The sequence below is a fragment of the Chenopodium album genome, chromosome 8 (assembly GCF_948465745.1).
Source record: "Chenopodium album chromosome 8, dcCheAlbu1.1, whole genome shotgun sequence".
Taxonomy (NCBI): Eukaryota; Viridiplantae; Streptophyta; class Magnoliopsida; order Caryophyllales; family Amaranthaceae; genus Chenopodium; species Chenopodium album.
Genome location: NC_137841.1, coordinates 10,166,500 through 10,185,689, shown reverse-complemented (window position 1 = coordinate 10,185,689; position 19,190 = coordinate 10,166,500). Strand labels below are relative to the sequence as shown.

At 31.9% G+C, this 19,190-nt stretch overlaps 1 protein-coding gene and 1 pseudogene across 1 annotated transcript; both read right to left on the bottom strand.

Annotated features, from left to right (window-relative positions):
* Nucleotides 1–3,179: 3,179 nt before the first annotated feature.
* On the bottom strand, nucleotides 3,180–5,443 carry LOC145642728 (protein FAR1-RELATED SEQUENCE 5-like). The gene is made up of 3 exons (XM_081693905.1): nucleotides 5,144–5,443; nucleotides 4,320–4,416; nucleotides 3,180–4,231 (listed from the first exon to the last, which is right to left on the bottom strand). The coding sequence occupies exons 1-3, from the start codon at nucleotides 5,441–5,443 to the stop codon at nucleotides 3,180–3,182; spliced, it is 1,449 nt and encodes a 482-aa protein (XP_081550031.1).
* Nucleotides 5,444–7,535: 2,092 nt separating this feature from the next.
* On the bottom strand, nucleotides 7,536–9,362 carry LOC145642727 (histone-lysine N-methyltransferase ATXR6-like; annotated as a pseudogene).
* Nucleotides 9,363–19,190: the final 9,828 nt, after the last annotated feature.

The window sequence follows — 19,190 nt, the reverse complement described above, 5'->3', positions numbered from 1 at the left end:
AGTAAATTATTAAAGTAAATAAGACTACTATTAAAGTAAATGAGTATTTAATAAAAGTATACATTATAATGTCTGTAAATAAAATAAGATAAAATATAAAATAAAAGATGTTCTGATTAATGTAAATAATATTCTTATTAAAGTAAAATAATATCTAATAAAAGTATACATTATATTACCTGTAAAAAAATAATAAAAAATATAAAGTAAAAGATGTTCTGATTAAGTGAATCATATGTTTATTAAAGTAATTTATACTATAAATTTTGTATTACTTATATATTGCTTTATAAATGTTATAGGTGGAGGAAATGTCAAGCTTTCTAAAGAAAATTAATCATGAAAAAGTTGATGAAATACTAGAATATGAGTTTGATGAAGTTAACTTCAAGTTGAAGACACCAAGATGTACTCTTGATTGTGGTGTTTTTGCAATGATACATATGTTATGTTTTTCTAGAGAAACTTTTGATTCTGACCTTGATTTAGCAAATAGGAGAAAGGTGTATCGTGCAAAAATATGTGCTACTCTTGCTTTCGCAGACGTAAACACCAAAAGAAAACAACTTATGGGAAAAATTTCAAGGTTCAGGGTAGTTAGGAAACTAGAGAAGGAGAAAGGGGTGGATGATATGATATATGTTACTGATTTCTTGAAGAAACACAAGGAAGTAATGGATAACATGAGTTTGACATGTCACCAAGTGATTGACTACTTAGCAATCATTGATGATGAAAACTTTCCAAGAAAGAGGTATGTTTTATACTTGCTAAAAAAAAACTCATATTGCATTATATATAAAATTGTTTGCCATAAGTATAACTTTAATTTTAATTCAAAATTACAGAAAAGTAGTTGGATGGTTTATAGATTCAATTGAAATAGTAAGGCAAGATTGTAACGCTTTGCTCAATGAATGGAAATGGAAAGTTTCAAGTAATATGATCACTGCTTAGTCAAACCACCTCAATAACATTGAAATGCAAAAAGACAGGACTGAAAATGACTTGGTCAGATTGATCTTTGGATTTGAGTTCATGGTAAGTTTTTCCGATTTAATTTTATAATTTAAAATTATGCATTAAATAAATATTAGAAATAATCTTTAGATTTTTTTAAGGATGCTTTAACAATGCGTTTGAATGCTCATGGGAATAAAGGAGTAACAAGTCTGCAAAAACTATGGATTGATTGGAAAAGTTCACAATCATTGGACTTGGATGCAGCTCAATGTGTAAGACATAATTAATATTTAAAGTAGAACAATATATGTTTAATGTAATGAAAAACAGGTTTAAAGTAAATATGTGTAAAACAAACCTATGTGCAGGTATATATACCTTTGAAGATGGAAGATCATTATTTTCTTGTTGTGATAAACTTCAAAGATGAAACAATTGATCATCTGGACAACACTTTGTACGAGACCAATGAAGAGTATGAGCTTGTACAGAGTTTTATCTTAGAAACGGTAAAATATCAATAGATTAAAAAAATGTCTTTAAATTAATTTTTCAATGTCTCATATTATATTAATATTCATTGCATTACAGGTGATACAAGTACAGAAATTGTTTAAAAAAAAAGAAAGCATCCATAAGCAAATGATATGTTGTCCTACAAGCTGAGAATAATTGAACTTCCATTCCAAAAAGAAAAAGAAGATAATTTCTCAGCAAGCTATCTACTGCTGCATATGAAGGTTTATGATGGTGCAAATAGGATAGGATTAGGAACAATAAAAGAGGTAAGTTAGCATACTTAATTATGAAGTCCTTGAACTCTATACTTATTTGGTAATTTATTTAAACTAAAGTTAATCTTTTATTTTTTTACAGGAATTTTCAAGACTGAATCACCATCACACAAGAACAGTGGTTGACCTATTTCTCAATGATAAGAATCAAATGAAACAAATACTACTTAAAAATGTTGAGGATTGGGAAGAGAAGATAGCATCTAAACAAGTGTAAATGATATTAGTAGATTTGAATATATCATAGATATATCAGTAGTTTTAAGTAGTATATTTGTATGAAGAATACATATTATATCCATAAGTTGAATTACTAGTATTGTTCTGTGTCAAAAATGGTGGTAGATGTAAAAGTAGAAGAAATCAATTAAAAAGTAAATGAAAATAGTGTTAAAGTAAATAACACTATGTTTAAAGTAAAAGAAAATTTTTTTAAAAAAAAAACCTTTCTGAAATATGGTGTTCGATTTTAAAGTAAACAAAAATATTGTTAAACTAATTAAAAATGGATCTAAAGTAGAGGTGGAGATGGGAAAAATTATTAAAGTCAAAACAAGAAAAAAAAAATTCAAGTAAAAAATATGCTATTCGATTATAAGTGAATGAAAATAGTGTTACAGTAAATAACACTATATTTAAAGTAAAAGAAAAAAATATAAAAAAATAACTTTCTAAAATATGGTTTTCAATTTTAAAGTAAAGAAAAATACCGTTAAAGTAATAGAAAATGCATCTGAAATAGAGGTGGAAACGGGAAAAAGTATTCAAGTCAAAAAAAAAATCAACTCAAAAACATGTTATTCGATTATAAGTAAAGGGAATTAATTCGATTATAAGGGCGGAGCGGAGCGGATGTTGGCCTTTCAATTCCCATCCCCTTCCCCACGACGCCACAACGGGTACAATATTTTAATTCAAGTAATTCTTTTATTAAATAGTATAAAAGTATATAATTTTTCTTTAAAGATATATATATTGGTATTAGTTGGGGATAGGGTGGGTACAAAGTGAAATGGGTAGGGTAAGGCAGGGATGGGGCGGGTACAACTAATAATACATCCATCCCCGCCCCATCACTCGCCAAACCGAGACCTATCCCCACCAAACTGGGGATGGGTCAAGTCTCCTACTTGAAATGCCCACATCCATGGGTGGAGGTAATTGTGAAGGTGGTAGTTAAATGCTTTGTCACACTAAAAAAAATACAAATTTTTAAAATATTGTTTTTTGGAAGGTCGTGCACCACACTATTTCACTAAGAACGAGTTTGGTTTGGGTTAAGTAAGAATGGGTTGTGTCTATTCGAGTTAGGTCAATAGGAATTAATACCGTAATTTATGTTGATCAAACACAGATTGGGTGAGTTTAATAACATGTCAAGTTACATTCAAGTTAAGTCAATCTGTGTTTGATCAACATAAATTACGGTGTCTTAATAGGAATTACAACCGGGCAAAACCGGTTTTCTTTTACACTCTTCAACCTCTTTGAACTTCTGGCAGAGCCTTTATTAAGACACTGATATAGAGGCAAGATATTTATATCTACTTCATTTGACCTTACCAAAACCTGAATATTAGCATCTTTCACCTCTTTTGAACTAGGTGCATTTTCAAGATTATACTTTGATATCATCTGCTCCTCAAATGAAGATAATGTCCTAATAAGCTCAGATAAATCATCCTCAGATTGGTCAGTTAAACTCACACAACTGAAAATCTTGGACCATACATCACTGACAAATTGCTTCTTCTTATTATACTTAGAAGCATCATCCAAAGCAACATTTATGACAGAAGCTTTCTTCAGAACATCTTTTCTCCAACGATTCAAGATATAAGGATCGGGAATTTCACGTATACAGTTGCCTTTCATAGCAAACAGAATGTGTCTACATAAAACGCCTTGACTCTCAAACATTCTACAAGTACAACTTGACTCATATGTGGCCAACTCCAAAGTTACATCAAAATTTTTCCTTTTCTCATGATCAACAATAACAGAAAACTCCACACCATCTCCATACAGAGAACTACAACTTTCAACACCACATGAAAAACAGGCTCCCTCGCATTCTTCTTGAAAATCATAAAATATGGCACGAGTATAAACAACAACAGTGTGCTTTTCCAAGTGTAAATGAGTAACCAATTGAGGCTCAAGTTTATTAAGCCTTATAAACTCATCCTGTCCAAGCCTTTGAGCATCAAGAGCAGTTTCATAACGGATAAAGAATTCAACACAAGTCACATGAGGGTTTGTAAAATTACAAAAGAAATTGTTTTCACTTTCAGACCTAGAAGTAGAATGTAGTAAACCACCCATAAATAAGTCCCTAAAATATGCAGGAATCAATAGATGTTTAATCTTGAACATGTATGCAAACCACTCATGATCGACAAGGTCAAACTCTTCCATAACACTATTCCAGCCATCAACAAATACACAAGGATCAATTTCTCTATCCCAAACTACTGCACTTAAGCTTTTTCAAGAAATCAGTTTCATTACAAAAAGCAGTTCTAACCTTTTCAGGTACCTTCCTCATTATGTGCCACATACATAGCCTATGTTTAGTCTTGGTAAAAACGTTTTCTATGGCAATACCCATTGCAGGATCTTGATAAGTGATAATACAAGAGGGTTCTCTTCCCATGCACTTCAAAAAAGTTTGAAATAACCACACAAAAGAATCTATGTCTTCTTTAGACAATACACCAGCATAAAATGTAACACATCTCTTGTAATTATCAACACCAGTAAAAGGACAGAAACCATTGAATATTTATTTGTATCATAGGTAGAATCAAAAGATAAAGAGCTAGTCACCAAATAATTGATAATCTCTTCTACCAATAGCATCAGCCCAAAAGATACGGGTCAAATGCCTGCTTTTGTCAACACAATAATAAAAATAATAACACCCTTTTATTGGTTTTCACTTTTTGTTCAAGGTTCTGAACAAACATCGCACCATCAGCATTAGAGATATAAAATTTCAAGTCCCTAGAAAAATTTTTGATATCATTTTTACTGCCTCTAACATTTTCAAACCCACAAAAAAGTTCTATCATGATCCTATAAGACATAACAACCCCTATATTTAACTTTGAGTTGTCAAAAATAAACTTCTTATGAACAAAATTTAAACCAACTTCATGTTTAGTAACTTGCCTAGTAATATGTGTCGAAAGAGGATGAGAATGATATTCTTGAAAACAATAAACCATATACTTCCCACCAGTACAAAACCTAAATTTTATCTTAGCAGGTCAACCAACTCTCTTCACTGTCTTTCTCTTTAAAGAAGAACCTTCAACTTGTTTACCAGATTTCTTGTTATTTGTCACATGCCCTTCTTTGCTACATAATAAATATTTAATTACAGTAACTCCTTTACCAGTAGGATCATCCTTATTCTTTTGTGATTTAGTAGTACTAGAACGGACTTTAAATCCACACTCATCAGCATATTTGTAATTAAAGGCAATACCATCTTGAAGAGTGTCAAATATCATTCCAACAAAAGGTTTGTTTTTCAAAGAACAACCTAACATATACTCTTTATCACCTCTAAAATCATAATATATTTTAGGAAGCAAAGGCTGAGTGGGTGTTTTGAAAATTCTTACATTGTTATCTTCTGTAGTGACAGAAGAAGAACAATGCTCTACACTTTCAGACATGTTCCTGAAAAGTAAATGAATCGAAGGAAAAAGTAAACAAACAATAAATAAAAGTAAATAAACTATAACTAAAAGTAAACAATATTTTTAAAAAATAAGCTAATAAAAACTATTAGAGATATACTAAAAAGTAAATGACTCAGAGCATAAAGTAAAAAAAAAAAAATTTAAAAACTTGAAGAAACTAAAAAAAACATGAAGTTATAAGGATATGCAGAAAACATCTACAATGAATTTCATATGTGTAAAACAACAACAAATTATACAACTTGATTAATAACAGTGAGCAATATAGCAACTATCTGCAGAAAACAACTACAATGAATTTCGTAAGTGTAAAACCATAAAATAGAAATTAAAAACCAAAATCGTAAAAATAAAACACAAAATAAAACACTAAATTGTATAGAAAAATTCAAAGAACAATTAATAAGTAAAAATTGATAAAAAATAAGATAAAAAATAATAAATAGGAAAACATGTAATAATATAAACAATGAAATAAAAATAAACAACGAAAATACAAAATATAATTAGAAAATTACCTCAATGAATAAAAAAATCGAAGAATACGATGTAATTGAAGATCAAAATCGAAAAATCTGGGCAAAAAATTCGATAAATCGAAGAATTCAGATTGCGCGGCGGATAACTCAAGGTTAGAGAGAGAAAATGAGGACGCGAAGAGAGAGAAAATGAAAGGAAGAGAGAGAAAGAAAAGATGTCATTCAAAGTGGCAAAATTACCAAAAGGCCATTACTGAAATGAAAAAGGCGGTATATATGTATATATATATGTATATATATATATATATATATATATATATATATATATATATATATATATATATATATATGTTGGATAAGCTAGCTAAAAGTAGTAAATATTCTGGTAAAAAAATTTTGAATTAAGGATGTCAAGCAATTTGCCTAGCACAAGTAATATATATTCTGGTAACTACCACTTAAAAATAAGGACTATACCAACATTATGTCTATTTAGAAAATCCCTCATATGTTGTTACATTATCCAAGTAACAGAAAAAAGTGAAGGGCGACCTCTTATAAGTAATTTTGGTAACTACCACTCGTGCGAATGGATAATACTTAAACTACGTGTGTTTGGAAAACACCTTATATATTCTTGCTAATATACAAGTAATTTTTTGCCGAATGTGGATCGGAGATGGGGTTTGCAATGTTAGTTATGTAATTGAACCCTACACCAAGTGCGCTGCGTTGGAGCACTAAGCGAGAGTTGAATCGTCATTTTGACTGTTCTAATAAATGTTACACACCTTGCATCATAGGGGTTGAGTACAAATATTTTGATACTACATTACTAAAATTTATGATAAAAAATGCCATAATAACTCTAATACACACACCTTTATATAAAAAAAAATAAGATTCAATAACTTAATACGATATATCATATATATTGTACTAATACGGTGCTGTCCAAGTTCTTGGTGGAAGGTACAAATAAAATATGATTTAAGATTGAATTCTCTCCTCCTTAAATACATGTGACTTTAATTAAATTCAATAGAACTTTATTGCTAACCAAAGTAAATGGAACTTTATTCCCCTGCCTACTATGTGTCTATGTTGAAGCATCAAAGTGAGGATCAGAGACCACTAATCCATGTGGGGTAAGTTAAAAAAAAAAGTTTGTGGGTTTTCTTAGAGAAATTGTACCATCAAAGTATATACGAAGTATATGATTTATGTATTTTTATTACACATATGGTCATGTCGCTTCAGTTATACACTTATATATGCAAATATTCAATTATTGCTGGTAAGGTGTTTTGTATGGTATGATTTAAAAATATCTTTGATTGCTTTCAGACTGGGTAACAGCCTCAGGAGAGCATGCTGACTTGGGGTAGGTGCGACCTAGACTCTTGACAATAAAGATTGTAATGAAAAACTCGTGTGGATTGAAATTGGTTCATATTCTTGCTCCTTACCATTAAAAAAATAGTAGTGAAAGTATGTTATTATGATCTGATATAAATAAGACACCTAAGGAGTAAAGACTAATACATTTCTACATGTACAGCTTACAGATTGAATAACAACTGATATCATACATAATTTTCAGTTGGGTGTTCATTTTCAAGTCCGTTATATTTATAATAGAGCCTCTCTCCTTTACGTGTGTCCCTATTTGCAGTTAACAAAACTCTGCATTCACCGCCGACATCATATCTTACACACTTCACATTTTTCTTCTTCTATCCCTCCCTGAATCATAAATAAGTTCATAATGGTTACTTCAAACTGTGATATAAACAAAACATATATTAGTAACTTAAAAGAAAGAGAGCTTACGGAGTGTAATTGTTGATGCCATTGATAAAGCGTGAAATGTTACAGTGTTTGTCTAGGAAGACAACGAGGCTTTGTGACGTATTACTAGCTGAAATCAATGTCATCAAGCAATCTCTACCATCATTTTCAAAATTCGTGAGGAAATCAACATCTCCAACATATTCTGTGATAATTGTCAAGTCCTTGATGGATCTGTCTCTCCGTACTGTGAACCTATTTAACTACTTTTCTGATTGTTAATTGATATTGTTTTTCTGCCCCAGCAAGGCAGCAATCCAAGATACTGTGAAATGAAATAATTAAGGAATACTTACCCTTATTTAGGATCAGAGACTACTAGAAGGGGAGGCCACATTCCACTATTCACCCTTGCTTTGCACATCTGTAAGGTCTCGGTATCTTCTTTTGTCTGAACTAAACCAATATGAAATTAACATTGATCAGGGAAAAGACTTACTGACTTAGATTACAACAGGGAAAAACTGCATACTACATATGACCTACAATTTCACGAAATCAAATAAGTAAATATGAGCAACATAACGATAGGTCGATCTTCACAACCATAATATGTAAGCCTAATTATATAGAAGCATTATTGCTCAACTATATCTAACATGCATGCATTACCTGCATTCCTCTATCCTTAAATGCAGCACAATTTCCTGATCTAGGAGCCATGCCAGGGACATAAGTGAGCTTATCGCCAAATGTTGTCCCAGTTTTCATCAGCGCGGTAGCTAATGCATATATTTACGCCAATCTCTGCTCAGGGTATAGAGGCGATTTGAAGGGCAATAATTTCATGCGCTTTTTAGACACTATAAAGCTACTCGATCGCTTCCTTCTTCTTCAAAGAATCTATAATCATTTAGAAAACTTAAATCAATCGCCACATTATATACTAATAGACATAAGTATTGAAAAAAATACAGTGCCATATATATCGGTTGTAGGCAACCAGGCATATACCAGCCATTGGCTTTTCATCTTCTATAAGTGACTTTTATATTGTTAATATATCGACAATTTTAGTCAGCACAAATGACCTTTTTGCACAAAGGAAACCAAAATGTTAGTGATGATCCAAAAAAGACGATAAATTAAATCTGGCATTTGATTTCAAAAGTGGCATGAAAACCTTGCTTATTAATAGGATCATTAACCAAAATCATTTCCAAATTGCAATGTGTCATTTAAACCTTACGCCAATTTTAACCATTTTAAGCCATTGCACCAATCACAATTCACAAACCAATACCATGAATTAAGTTCAGCCAAATTAAAGCAAACAATAAGATATTAACATTCTTCTTACTCTTCATATCTTCTTCATCCCCCTTCTTCTTCGCGTCGTCTTCAGCCCTCACCTTCTCCTCCTCCTCTACAGACCGTAACAAAGAGGTTGTCTCAATTGTGTTTCGGATGTCTATGTTGGCATCGACCTCTTTCCATTTTTCATCCTCTACTTCGTTAATAGCGTCGACCTCTTTTCGTTTTTCATCTTCTTTACCCACTTCCTCTAATGTCTCTGATTTTGAGCTTGATCTGCCATCACTAACATTAACTTCAATACGCATGTTACCTTTAGTGTAATTAATTATATACGTCTCTTAGCTCCAAATTAATCATTTTAAGCAATAGCAGCATTGATTTTCTTAATTAAATATGTAGTTAATCTACATACGAAAACAGGTGGTCAATAAGTTTTTATCGTGACTGATGCTATATGCAGGTCGTCAGAAAATTTGTTGTGTATCCAAGCAATTCTTCCACTAAAGTTGTTCTCCTTCTTTCGAGTAACTCAAAACTTCTTCTATTCAATTCTACTCATCAACATACTGTAACACCCCAATAATTCTCTCTTTAAACCTGTGAGGACCCTGAACAATATTCAAGAGAATTAATGGCGTGCTACCGCCACATGTTCAAACGTTAAGGCTTTATCAGAAAATAGCAGCGGAAAAACTAAATCAGTTATAAATAAGTTTCAAAACCAACGAATGAAACCAAATTAAGTCATACAACTTGGAACCATTAAGGCCCTTATTCAAAACCCAATAAAAGTAGTAAGTGATTAAATTCAGTGTTCAAATAATTTCAAACCCAAAAGAAATAGTGTCGAATAAAATCGAATTAAAATAAATTCAAACTTGCAAAAGAAATAAAATGCAAACAACCAACTCTGTACTCAAGATCCCACAACCCTGATGAATGCTGCATGTGTAAGAACCTGTGGTAATTCTGCTCCCCAATATTACAAGTGTAAAAATTGGATCGTCACAGGGTCATTAAAAGACGAAGGCCATGACCAAAGAAAGACACACACAAAAGCACGCAATCAGCAAAGCTGAGTACATACAACCTGCAAAATAAATTAAGAAATCCATAACATGCTACTAATAATCAATCATCATGCACCATTAAATTATAGACTCAACACACGACTCAACTATTTATATTACTAAGACTCCATTAATTAATAATAGGTAAATCATTATTTTTATTCATTGGATTACGCAATAGACAAGGTTGTCCAACCCATGCTCCATTTGGAACATCAATAAAAGAAAAACCCCATGCCTCCTTTCGGAAACATCAATAAACATCCAACGACCACGGGCGCGACTCCGTGACCGTAGTTAGTATGAGATCTCACCTAACTCCTAGTTTTGAAAAATATTTGAAATAAGAGACTCGTAGATCAGACGGCCTCGAGAAAAGTACACGGCTAATACCCCATGTACCCCAACCCCTGATTGTCATTACTCCAGAAGTGCACCAATCCAGAGTTTTATTGCTCATCCATCTTGCACTTTACGTGATTTACAGGTTTAGACTTGGTGATGACTCATATGCATAACAATACAATCAATCCAATATCGATTCAATCAAGTAAAACAACTTTTCAATTTCAATTCTTGTTTATTAGTGGCAAGCAACATTTATTATTTATTCCTTTACTACCTCGGTGTATAAACACCTTAAGTGCATAAGGCACCCCAAAACCTCAACCTCGTCTTAGAAGACTTAAATTCTTCCTTTACTTATCCTGCTTGCATAATCATGAATGAGTAATAAATTATTCATTACACCAATCATATACCTTTGCCTCTAAGCGCACCTTGCATAATTAGAGCACAAATAATACTTGCAATATAAAATAGTGCACGTCATACGAAATTCACAATGTATAACCAAACAATTTAACTCAGTCATCCCTATACATGATACTAAGTTCTCGATCCGTCGTCCTTAAACATGCACCTAAAAGAAAGGTTTCGTAACTTGTACGTACCTTGAGCAAACGAATTGGTATGCCACTTTAACTCCTCTCCTAAGCCAAATAATAACATCTCAATCAATACCCAATCAATCAAATTTACAGCAATACTAACTTACTTTAAAACCTTCAAAATCCAAATCAAACAACACTTTAAAACCTTCCCTTTAGTTAAAATTAAAGGCTTATATATAGTTCTTTAAATTTTATTCATAAAAACCTTAAAATACACTCTTATACATGAAATTACAGCAAGTTTAAAGTCTAATAAAAATCTGAAAATTATTTTAAAACCCCTAATAATCTCCCTTTTTAATGGGTGATTAAACCCTCTTTATAAAACATCAAAAGTAGTACTTAGAAACTATTTCCAACACTTAAAAATTCAATAAAAACATATATTTATGCTTAATTAACTTTAAAGATAATTAATTTTATTAATCAAACTCAAGGATAATATTTTAAGTATAAAAAAACTTCGTTAAAATCAAAAACTGCCCGAAAATCATATTTAGAGGCTGAATTTGGCCACGAGAGGGTGGTGCTCACTACCAAAGGTTGTCAATCTTTCTTAAAACGTTGTTTCCACATGGAAAACACTACTTTTTCATCAAAATCGGATGAGTTCAGAATCTGATCAGGATTAAAACGGGATTAATATTAACGAACGAAAATCTAAAAATTAAAACACGAATCTATGTGTTCAAAATAATCTGGAATTAAGTTAAACTAATTAGTAGTTATAATCACCAAAATTTCAAAACATCATTACTATAAAAGCCCTAAATCAATTGTTCATAAAAACCCTAAAATCATGATTTTCAATAAATTGAAACCCTAGGTTTATAATTCATAAAATATGAAATTTATAACATAAATATAATCTGAAATTTATAATCTTTATACCATTAAAATATAATTTGATACTAAAAATATAATCTTTATACTAAAATCAAAACCCAAAACAATTAAATTAACATTAAGCAAAATAATGAAACAAAGGAGGATGAAAATAAGACTAACCTTTTTGTGTGGGAAATTTTTGGAGATTCATGGGGTATTTATAGGAGGGAATTATTGTAGGGTAAAAAGAAAGATTGGGCCTCATAAAAATAATGGGTCGATTAAGTAAACAAATGGGTTAGGCTTGTGTGATTAGACATAAATTGTAGAATAAAGATGCATAAAATAATTTGTTCAAATAATTTTCGACCCAGGTTAATAATTTGAAACTTTTGAAATTAAATTATGAAAAATAACAAATAAATATTATAAATAAAATAAATTTTCATTTATAAAATATTTAAAAATACGGGGGATTACACATACCCTAAATTAAAAAACAAAATGTTTGATTTAGCAATCATTACAACAACAAAAAAAAAACTTTACATCAATAATATAGTAACAATAAATGACCTAAGAAAACAATCATAACAAATGATTTAACACTTTACACTCACATTTGGTGTTTTGTAATCTTTGGGATGGCTGAAAACAAGATTATGTAGCTTATTTGTCTTTTCATCATCCTAGTCTCCCATCCTCGGAGTGTTAAACCTCCAAAGATTATCCAACTCAACCGTGGTTGAGTATTCACAGAAGAGTGCCTAAATAAGTGACGATAAAAAACGAGCTACCATGTACAACTTTGGATACTACTATAAACAACGAAGTCAAATTATCAAATGATACCATGTACAACTTTGGATACTACCATATATTAATAGAATAAATAAACTACAACCTAATTTAAATTATATTCATGGTAATGCCAAATATAGAGGTTGGTCAGTACCAATTTTTCATAAATTAATTACTCTAACACCAAGGATCAAGTTTTTATGATCAGTACCACAACTCTTGTTAACATAAGCAACCTATAAAAAAAATTAATGTAATAAAAATAGGGTATCCTCCCAAGTGAAGAGACATCCTAATACCAAAGTGAAGCAATAAGTGATCGTTTAAAGTAACACAATTGTTTTCAAGGTGTAAGGAGGGTGATCCCATCGTAGGGGGTCCTTCCTTAGATGCCCATGGCCATTTAAAAGCCTAGGACTTTATACTTGTTAGGGTGTATTAGGATTTGTATTCCTTACTATTTGGGATACCTTGAAATAGAAATGATACTCTCATCACGCTTTTTTGTAAGAAACAAGTAGGAGTCGCCAAGGAGTTTTAGGAAAACTCATAGACCTTGTTCATGCCTTTCTCCCAAGTAGAGTTCAAGGGATAATTATCACAAATTGTAAGTTTACCCATGCCCAAACTGGTCTACATAAACTAAAAATGAGTTCGGGAGCGAGGGTACTAAAATAACGTTCCTTTTAGGGAGGAATCGCTATTCTAGCCCTAGTGCGGCCTCTAATAGCTCTTCCTTTTTCACAATTTAATCACCAAACAATATATGCAACGCGATACCTAAAAATAAGTTAGTTGATTTTATTTACACGAATTAATCATGTAGGAATTACATTGCAAAAGTCGTTATTCTTATTTAATCAATATTCGTGAAAGAACAATAAATAAACAATATTCGCCTTATCTGAAGTGATAAAATAACAATTAATTATTCAAATTCTAGTCTTGAATAACGAAAGAACACTATGTGAATTAATTAATTAAAATTTTGTTTAAAGTGAACAAACAACACTATTTATTTAGTAAAGTTATTTAAACAATAAAGGAAAAGTGATTTATCTAAGTGCTCAGGAAACTAACCGTTCTTCTTTTATGTTAAATCTCTGTTTAATGTGTTTATGAACTTTCTTTCTTCTTCGTACCTCCAAGGACTTCAATGGATTAAATTAGGGTTATAAATTATTTGGGAAGAGAGAAGAGAAAGTAGAGTATGATAGTAAGAGAAGTTGAGAGATTAGGTTTTGAGAATACTAGGGTTTTAATTCTGAATTTTCGGTCCTCGTAATGCAAAACGAAGACCCCTATTTAAAGGCGTAAGGATCTAGGTTTAGGGTTTTAGAGTTGCGCCATTAGTTGGCGCACGCAACTCTTTGAGTTGCGTTGGGTTCCGCGCGCATCTTAATGAGTAGCGCGCGCCAGGCACGCGCAACTGATTGAGTTGCGCTAGTTTGCGATTTGCCTTATACAAAAGCACGTTTTTAAAACTTCCATAACTTTTGATTCGGATTGAGGCGTGTAAGATATCATTGGAAATCTCCGAATGTCTACTTTCTAATGCCATTAGAATTAGGTTAAAATATGTACTGGATCAGAAGTTATGGTCGTTAGAGTGCAAGGTTGTCGGTTTTAGGGTCCGGTTTAGTGTTTTGATCATAACTTCTTTGTTTTGGCTCGGAATCGGGATTATAATATATCGTTAGGAATCTCTTTGAAAGGGTTATCCATAAGTATAGGTCTTGCATGGGAATTTTATGTTTGGTTCATCTATTTAGCCCAGTTTTTTTTAACAATGTAGGTTCCATTGGATCCAATCATTGCATTTGACACATTTGGGTCAATTATTAATCATGTTTAAACATGTATGAACATTTTTTAGGCTAAATTAGTAATCGAAAAAGGGTCTAAGATAAATTGGTCTCAAATATGGGTTTTAACTTAGTTCATAATTCTTTTTATAGTCCATAAACATTTCAAATTTGATCTAACATAAGAACGGATTTTTGTAACATCGACGCACTTCCTTTCGGGATAAGAGGTCAAAAGTAGGTGTCTACAGTTAGCCCCCACTTTGATCGAGTCTAGAATAGACGATGATCAAAGTAGTCAAGGAAATAAATCGGAGACTCATTCTGTGAAGTTCTCAAAGAATAGAGAATATTTCAGAATGTTAAGGATGTCGAAACAATCCTTGGTTCGCTAAGTGTTTAAAACAAGTAGCTATTAAGGCTAGAAAAAGTTATCTCTAGTCTCAACGCGCTAAAGAATCCAGATTGATCCTTTGCATTACAAGTAAAGGTGTTTTGGGTGATGTCAAGTTATGAGAAGAGATCGGATTAAAAAAGGAGTAAAGGGGATGATTTCCTCTCAATCATGTCATCTTTGGTCTAAAGTCCCTCGATATGTCATCGAAACTTTAGCTTGATTTTAACAAAGTAAAAAGATGAAAAAGGTGTTTTTGGTATTCGAGCCAAAATGGTCCGGTAGGCATATATATATCCAAATCCAGTGAGAGGGAAGAAAGTCAACAACTCTCTAAGCAGTTTTGTCCACAAGATGAGTACACATGTCTCAGGACTGGGGGCACGTGACTACATAAGCGCGACATCGTCTCGTCGCTTCTTTATAGGGGGTGGACGGACACCCTAACTGTCTGGTAAGCTCACTAACTATCGTATTTGCTTCTAAGTATATGTTCCTGATGGTTCTGCGCGCCTGTTGACTCGTGAGCTAACGCCTAAAGTAATCCTCTACCTTTTAGTTCCGAGAGGTAGATCTTGCAAAGCTTGGGCTGAAGTAAACTTTTACGCAACACCTACGCCGTACAATTTGCGTCGTACGATATGCCTTTTGCATTTTTACGCTGCATGACAACGCCTTCCTTTTTACTTCGGACGTGAAAAATGAAGAGAAGCCGGACATTTATAACATCAGTACAGTAAAATGACAAACCTGTCTAAGGGTGCTTTTACGTAAAGCACCACCACGGAAGGTCTTAAGACAGTCGTACGAAAACGTTCAAAACGTATTCTTAGGGAAGGCACAAAGTACAGTGTGCATGCAAGGTGATGCAAAAAACTAACAAAGAAGAAAACAAACTATAAAATGCAAAGCAATTTAAAAGATTTTGATAATTTGCGCGCCATTACGTCTAATAACGAGCAAAAACCATTGGAAAATGATCAAACGGATCAAAATCTGGATACCGGTCATTTAAGTGACCAGTATCCGCGCGCAACTCAGTAGGTCGCGCTGGCCAGGCGTGCGCATCATTTTGAGTTGCGCTGGTCTGTCACGCGCAACTGATTCAGTTGCGCGCAGCATTTAATTCAGCAAAAAGAAATCGCTGCACGCGATTTTCATTTCGCATTCTCTCACCTCCTTTTTCGCCATTTTCTAACCTTTCTCCCTCTAGAAAGCTTGTTTTCTCGCGATTTTTGAAGCTAAAGGAAGTAGATCTCTCTCTTAATTCATATTTGCCATAATTAGTTCACTCTTAGCTGAATATGGGCGATTTTCGAATCGTTGAACCCCAAATTTTGAATTTGGGGGTTTTTTATTTGACTTGTTTTCATGAATTTGTTTGTTTGTCGTTGTGACATGTTTAAGAAATATATTGCAACAAATTTCATGTGAATTGATAAAGTATTGATCCTATATGAGCATGTCAAGCATATATGTGTTTTTTTTTTGTTCATTCTAATTTTGGCTTTGTGCTTGAACTTTATTTCTCTTTTTTGCTCAAATAGACTATACTTGTTAATTTTAATGTAAATTTAAGTGTTTAGAACAACAGTTTTACATTAAAATTATAAATGAAAATTTGAACTTTTATAATAGCACGAATTTGTTCTTGCGACTCATGTTTTTTTTTTGTTTTTTTTTTTTCATGTGTAATAAGTTATAAAATTGGTTTTATCAATGATAAAAAATACCCGATGGTTATTATTGTTCACTTATAAAACTTTTGATTTCAAGATTTCCACAAAACTAGTTAGTTTTAGAAAATTCTTAAAGAGATCATCGAGCTGGAATAGTTTGGCTATACTTCGGGCTTTTGAGCCCCCATTTTATGTTTTCGAATATTATAGCCCCTAATGTTTGGTGACTTCGATGACTTGTTTGTTTTTTAATAATTAGACCCTTTCATGTTTCTTGAAAAGGATCTAGAAATCCGTGTTTCGTCTTATTATGATAACAACTAGGATCTTGGAAACGATTAAACTAATGTGTTTAAATCGTTTTTTGACCATTCACAGTTTTAACAAAGAAATTTGCTAAGTCTAGCAATATTGGTCATTCATTAGAACAAGTAAGGGGAAAAATGAAATGTTGTTCAATTTTTTCGTCTATTCTTGCTACTTTTGAATTCTTTCTTTTGAGTTAAAATTTTGTCACTGTTTTGAAGCTCGAGAAAGTAGATATTATCCTCCTTGTGAAATTCCAATGTGTGCAATAATGGAGAATAATTTAGAATGAAGACTCCTTAATTTCGAATTTAGGAGTCTTTTGTTTACATTCTAACTCATAAAATTGTTTGTCTTATGTTAATAATGTGTCTTGATACAATTTTCATGATGAATGATTGAGTACTAAACTTTCGTATGAGCAAGTATCATGATTTTGTTGCTCTCCACTAGTCATACTCTCTAATTTCTCGAGTAAATTAAGTATTGAAACAACAATTATGCACTAAGATTAGTTATTGAAGTTGAACTTGAAAATGGCTCGAATATGTAACTTGTTTCATGGCTAAGTTCAGTTGCATACTTAGTTTTCAAAGGAAAAAAATGATTATTAAATCATTGTGATGCATTTGAAAATTATAAGGCTCAAGATCTACAACTATTTAGGAGATTCTTGAAAGTAGCTTGAATGGCATGAATATGTCATTTTGTTTCTTTATGGATATTGGAACCCCATGTGTTATGCGCATTCTTGCTATTTCTCAAGTCTTGGAACCCCCAATTTGGGGCAGTTCTAATGACTTGCTATTGTTTAGGCCATTCATATAATCATGATATTGAGATGGACCTATGTATATGTCCTATTTTTGTTTTGAGATATTTAGGACAATGGCATGGCTTTCACATTTTAGTTAAAGTCATGTTCCATAAAGCAAGTTAGTTCTTTGCTTGTTTATAAACCAAAACAATTGTGTAAGGTTTAGTATATCATACCTAATGTCTAAATGTTTGTAAGGATCATTGATTTAGAACATCAAATATTTTCTTTGTTCTTATCAATCATTTATTTTGGTCTTGCAGGTGGTTTGTTTACCATCCCTAAGCAAAGGAGAACAAGTTCGAGCCAAGAAGTCGAATCTTAGTTCATTCCTTTTGAAAATATAAATGTACATACACGTATTATCCAAACGGTTATTGAGAATCTGAAATTTATTTATTTGAGAAAATGAAATAAAAATTCATAAAGAAAATTTTGAATACTATTTTTTATTAGAGACAGGTTATTTCGAACTAGAATTACAAATTTCAAAAGGGTCCAAAATTTAAATAAAATTTTGTTTTGAAAAGAAACTTTTTATAGTTGGCAAAATACATAATATTATTGTTATAAATTGAACCCAAATTGGAAAGAAAAGTCTAGCTCGTAATTGAGTGTGACTTTTTCTGTCCAAGATTGATGAAGGTAAGTTGTAATTTGCAACTTATTTCAAGAAAGATATGAAAATGTGAGCAAACTTTCGTATATCTAATTTTGTTTCAGTTTTACGTTTTGTCATCATTGTCATATTTTGCTATTTGAAAGTGAATTTCTTTCTATTAAATAAGCACCGTAATTTGAAAACGAATGTTTATCAAACCTAGGTTTGTTGAGTGTTAGAATAATTTATAAAATCATTCGAATCACTTTCCAAAATATGGTCTCATTTTAAAATGAAAGTTAAGGTGAGACTTATATTTTTAATTTGTAGCCCCAAGTGTAGACTTAGGTTGCTTTTGGAATTCATGTATTCATATGCTAGGGGATGTTTCTCATGTTTGTTTAAGGCCCTAAGATTTGTATTTTAAATTTGCAGAATATTGCATATGTTTATCATAAATTGTTTGATCAAGTAACATAGTTAATTATCTTGGTCATTTAAAGTTATTAAAATGGTTCGAAATAAGCTTTGCATGACATTGATTTCGCAGCATAAATAGCGTGTTCAAATCTGTAAATAGAGAGAAGTGGGGATCTCCTGGCTTTTTTAAGCCCCCAATTTGAGGCAAAGAGCGAAAAAATTATATTATTTTCGAGTGTTTTAGTTGCCAAATGGGAGGGATCATGCCGACTTACCCCCTAAAAAAGAAATGAACAAAAAAGACGGATTTTTATAAAAAGGAAGGGGAATCCAACTTTCCCATAGAAGAATAAAGAAAGAAAATTAGACATGTTTTCGAAAAGCAAGGATTATTGACTTAATATTTGAATCGTCATGATGACTTGGCAGTCAGGTATACTTGTGATAGCGATAACGATC

Excerpts from the sequence above, each read along its gene's own strand:
- LOC145642728 (XM_081693905.1), bottom strand. The coding sequence starts at position 5,443 with ATGTCTGAAAGTGTAGAGCATTGTTCTTCTTCTGTCACTACAGAAGAT. Across the intron at positions 4,417-5,143 it reads CTACTGGTAAAGGAGTTACT|TGCATGGGAAGAGAACCCTC; the intron begins GTAATTAAATAT and ends ACTTTTTTGAAG. Across the intron at positions 4,232-4,319 it reads CAAGACTAAACATAGGCTAT|TAGTTTGGGATAGAGAAATT; the intron begins GTATGTGGCACA and ends GCTTAAGTGCAG.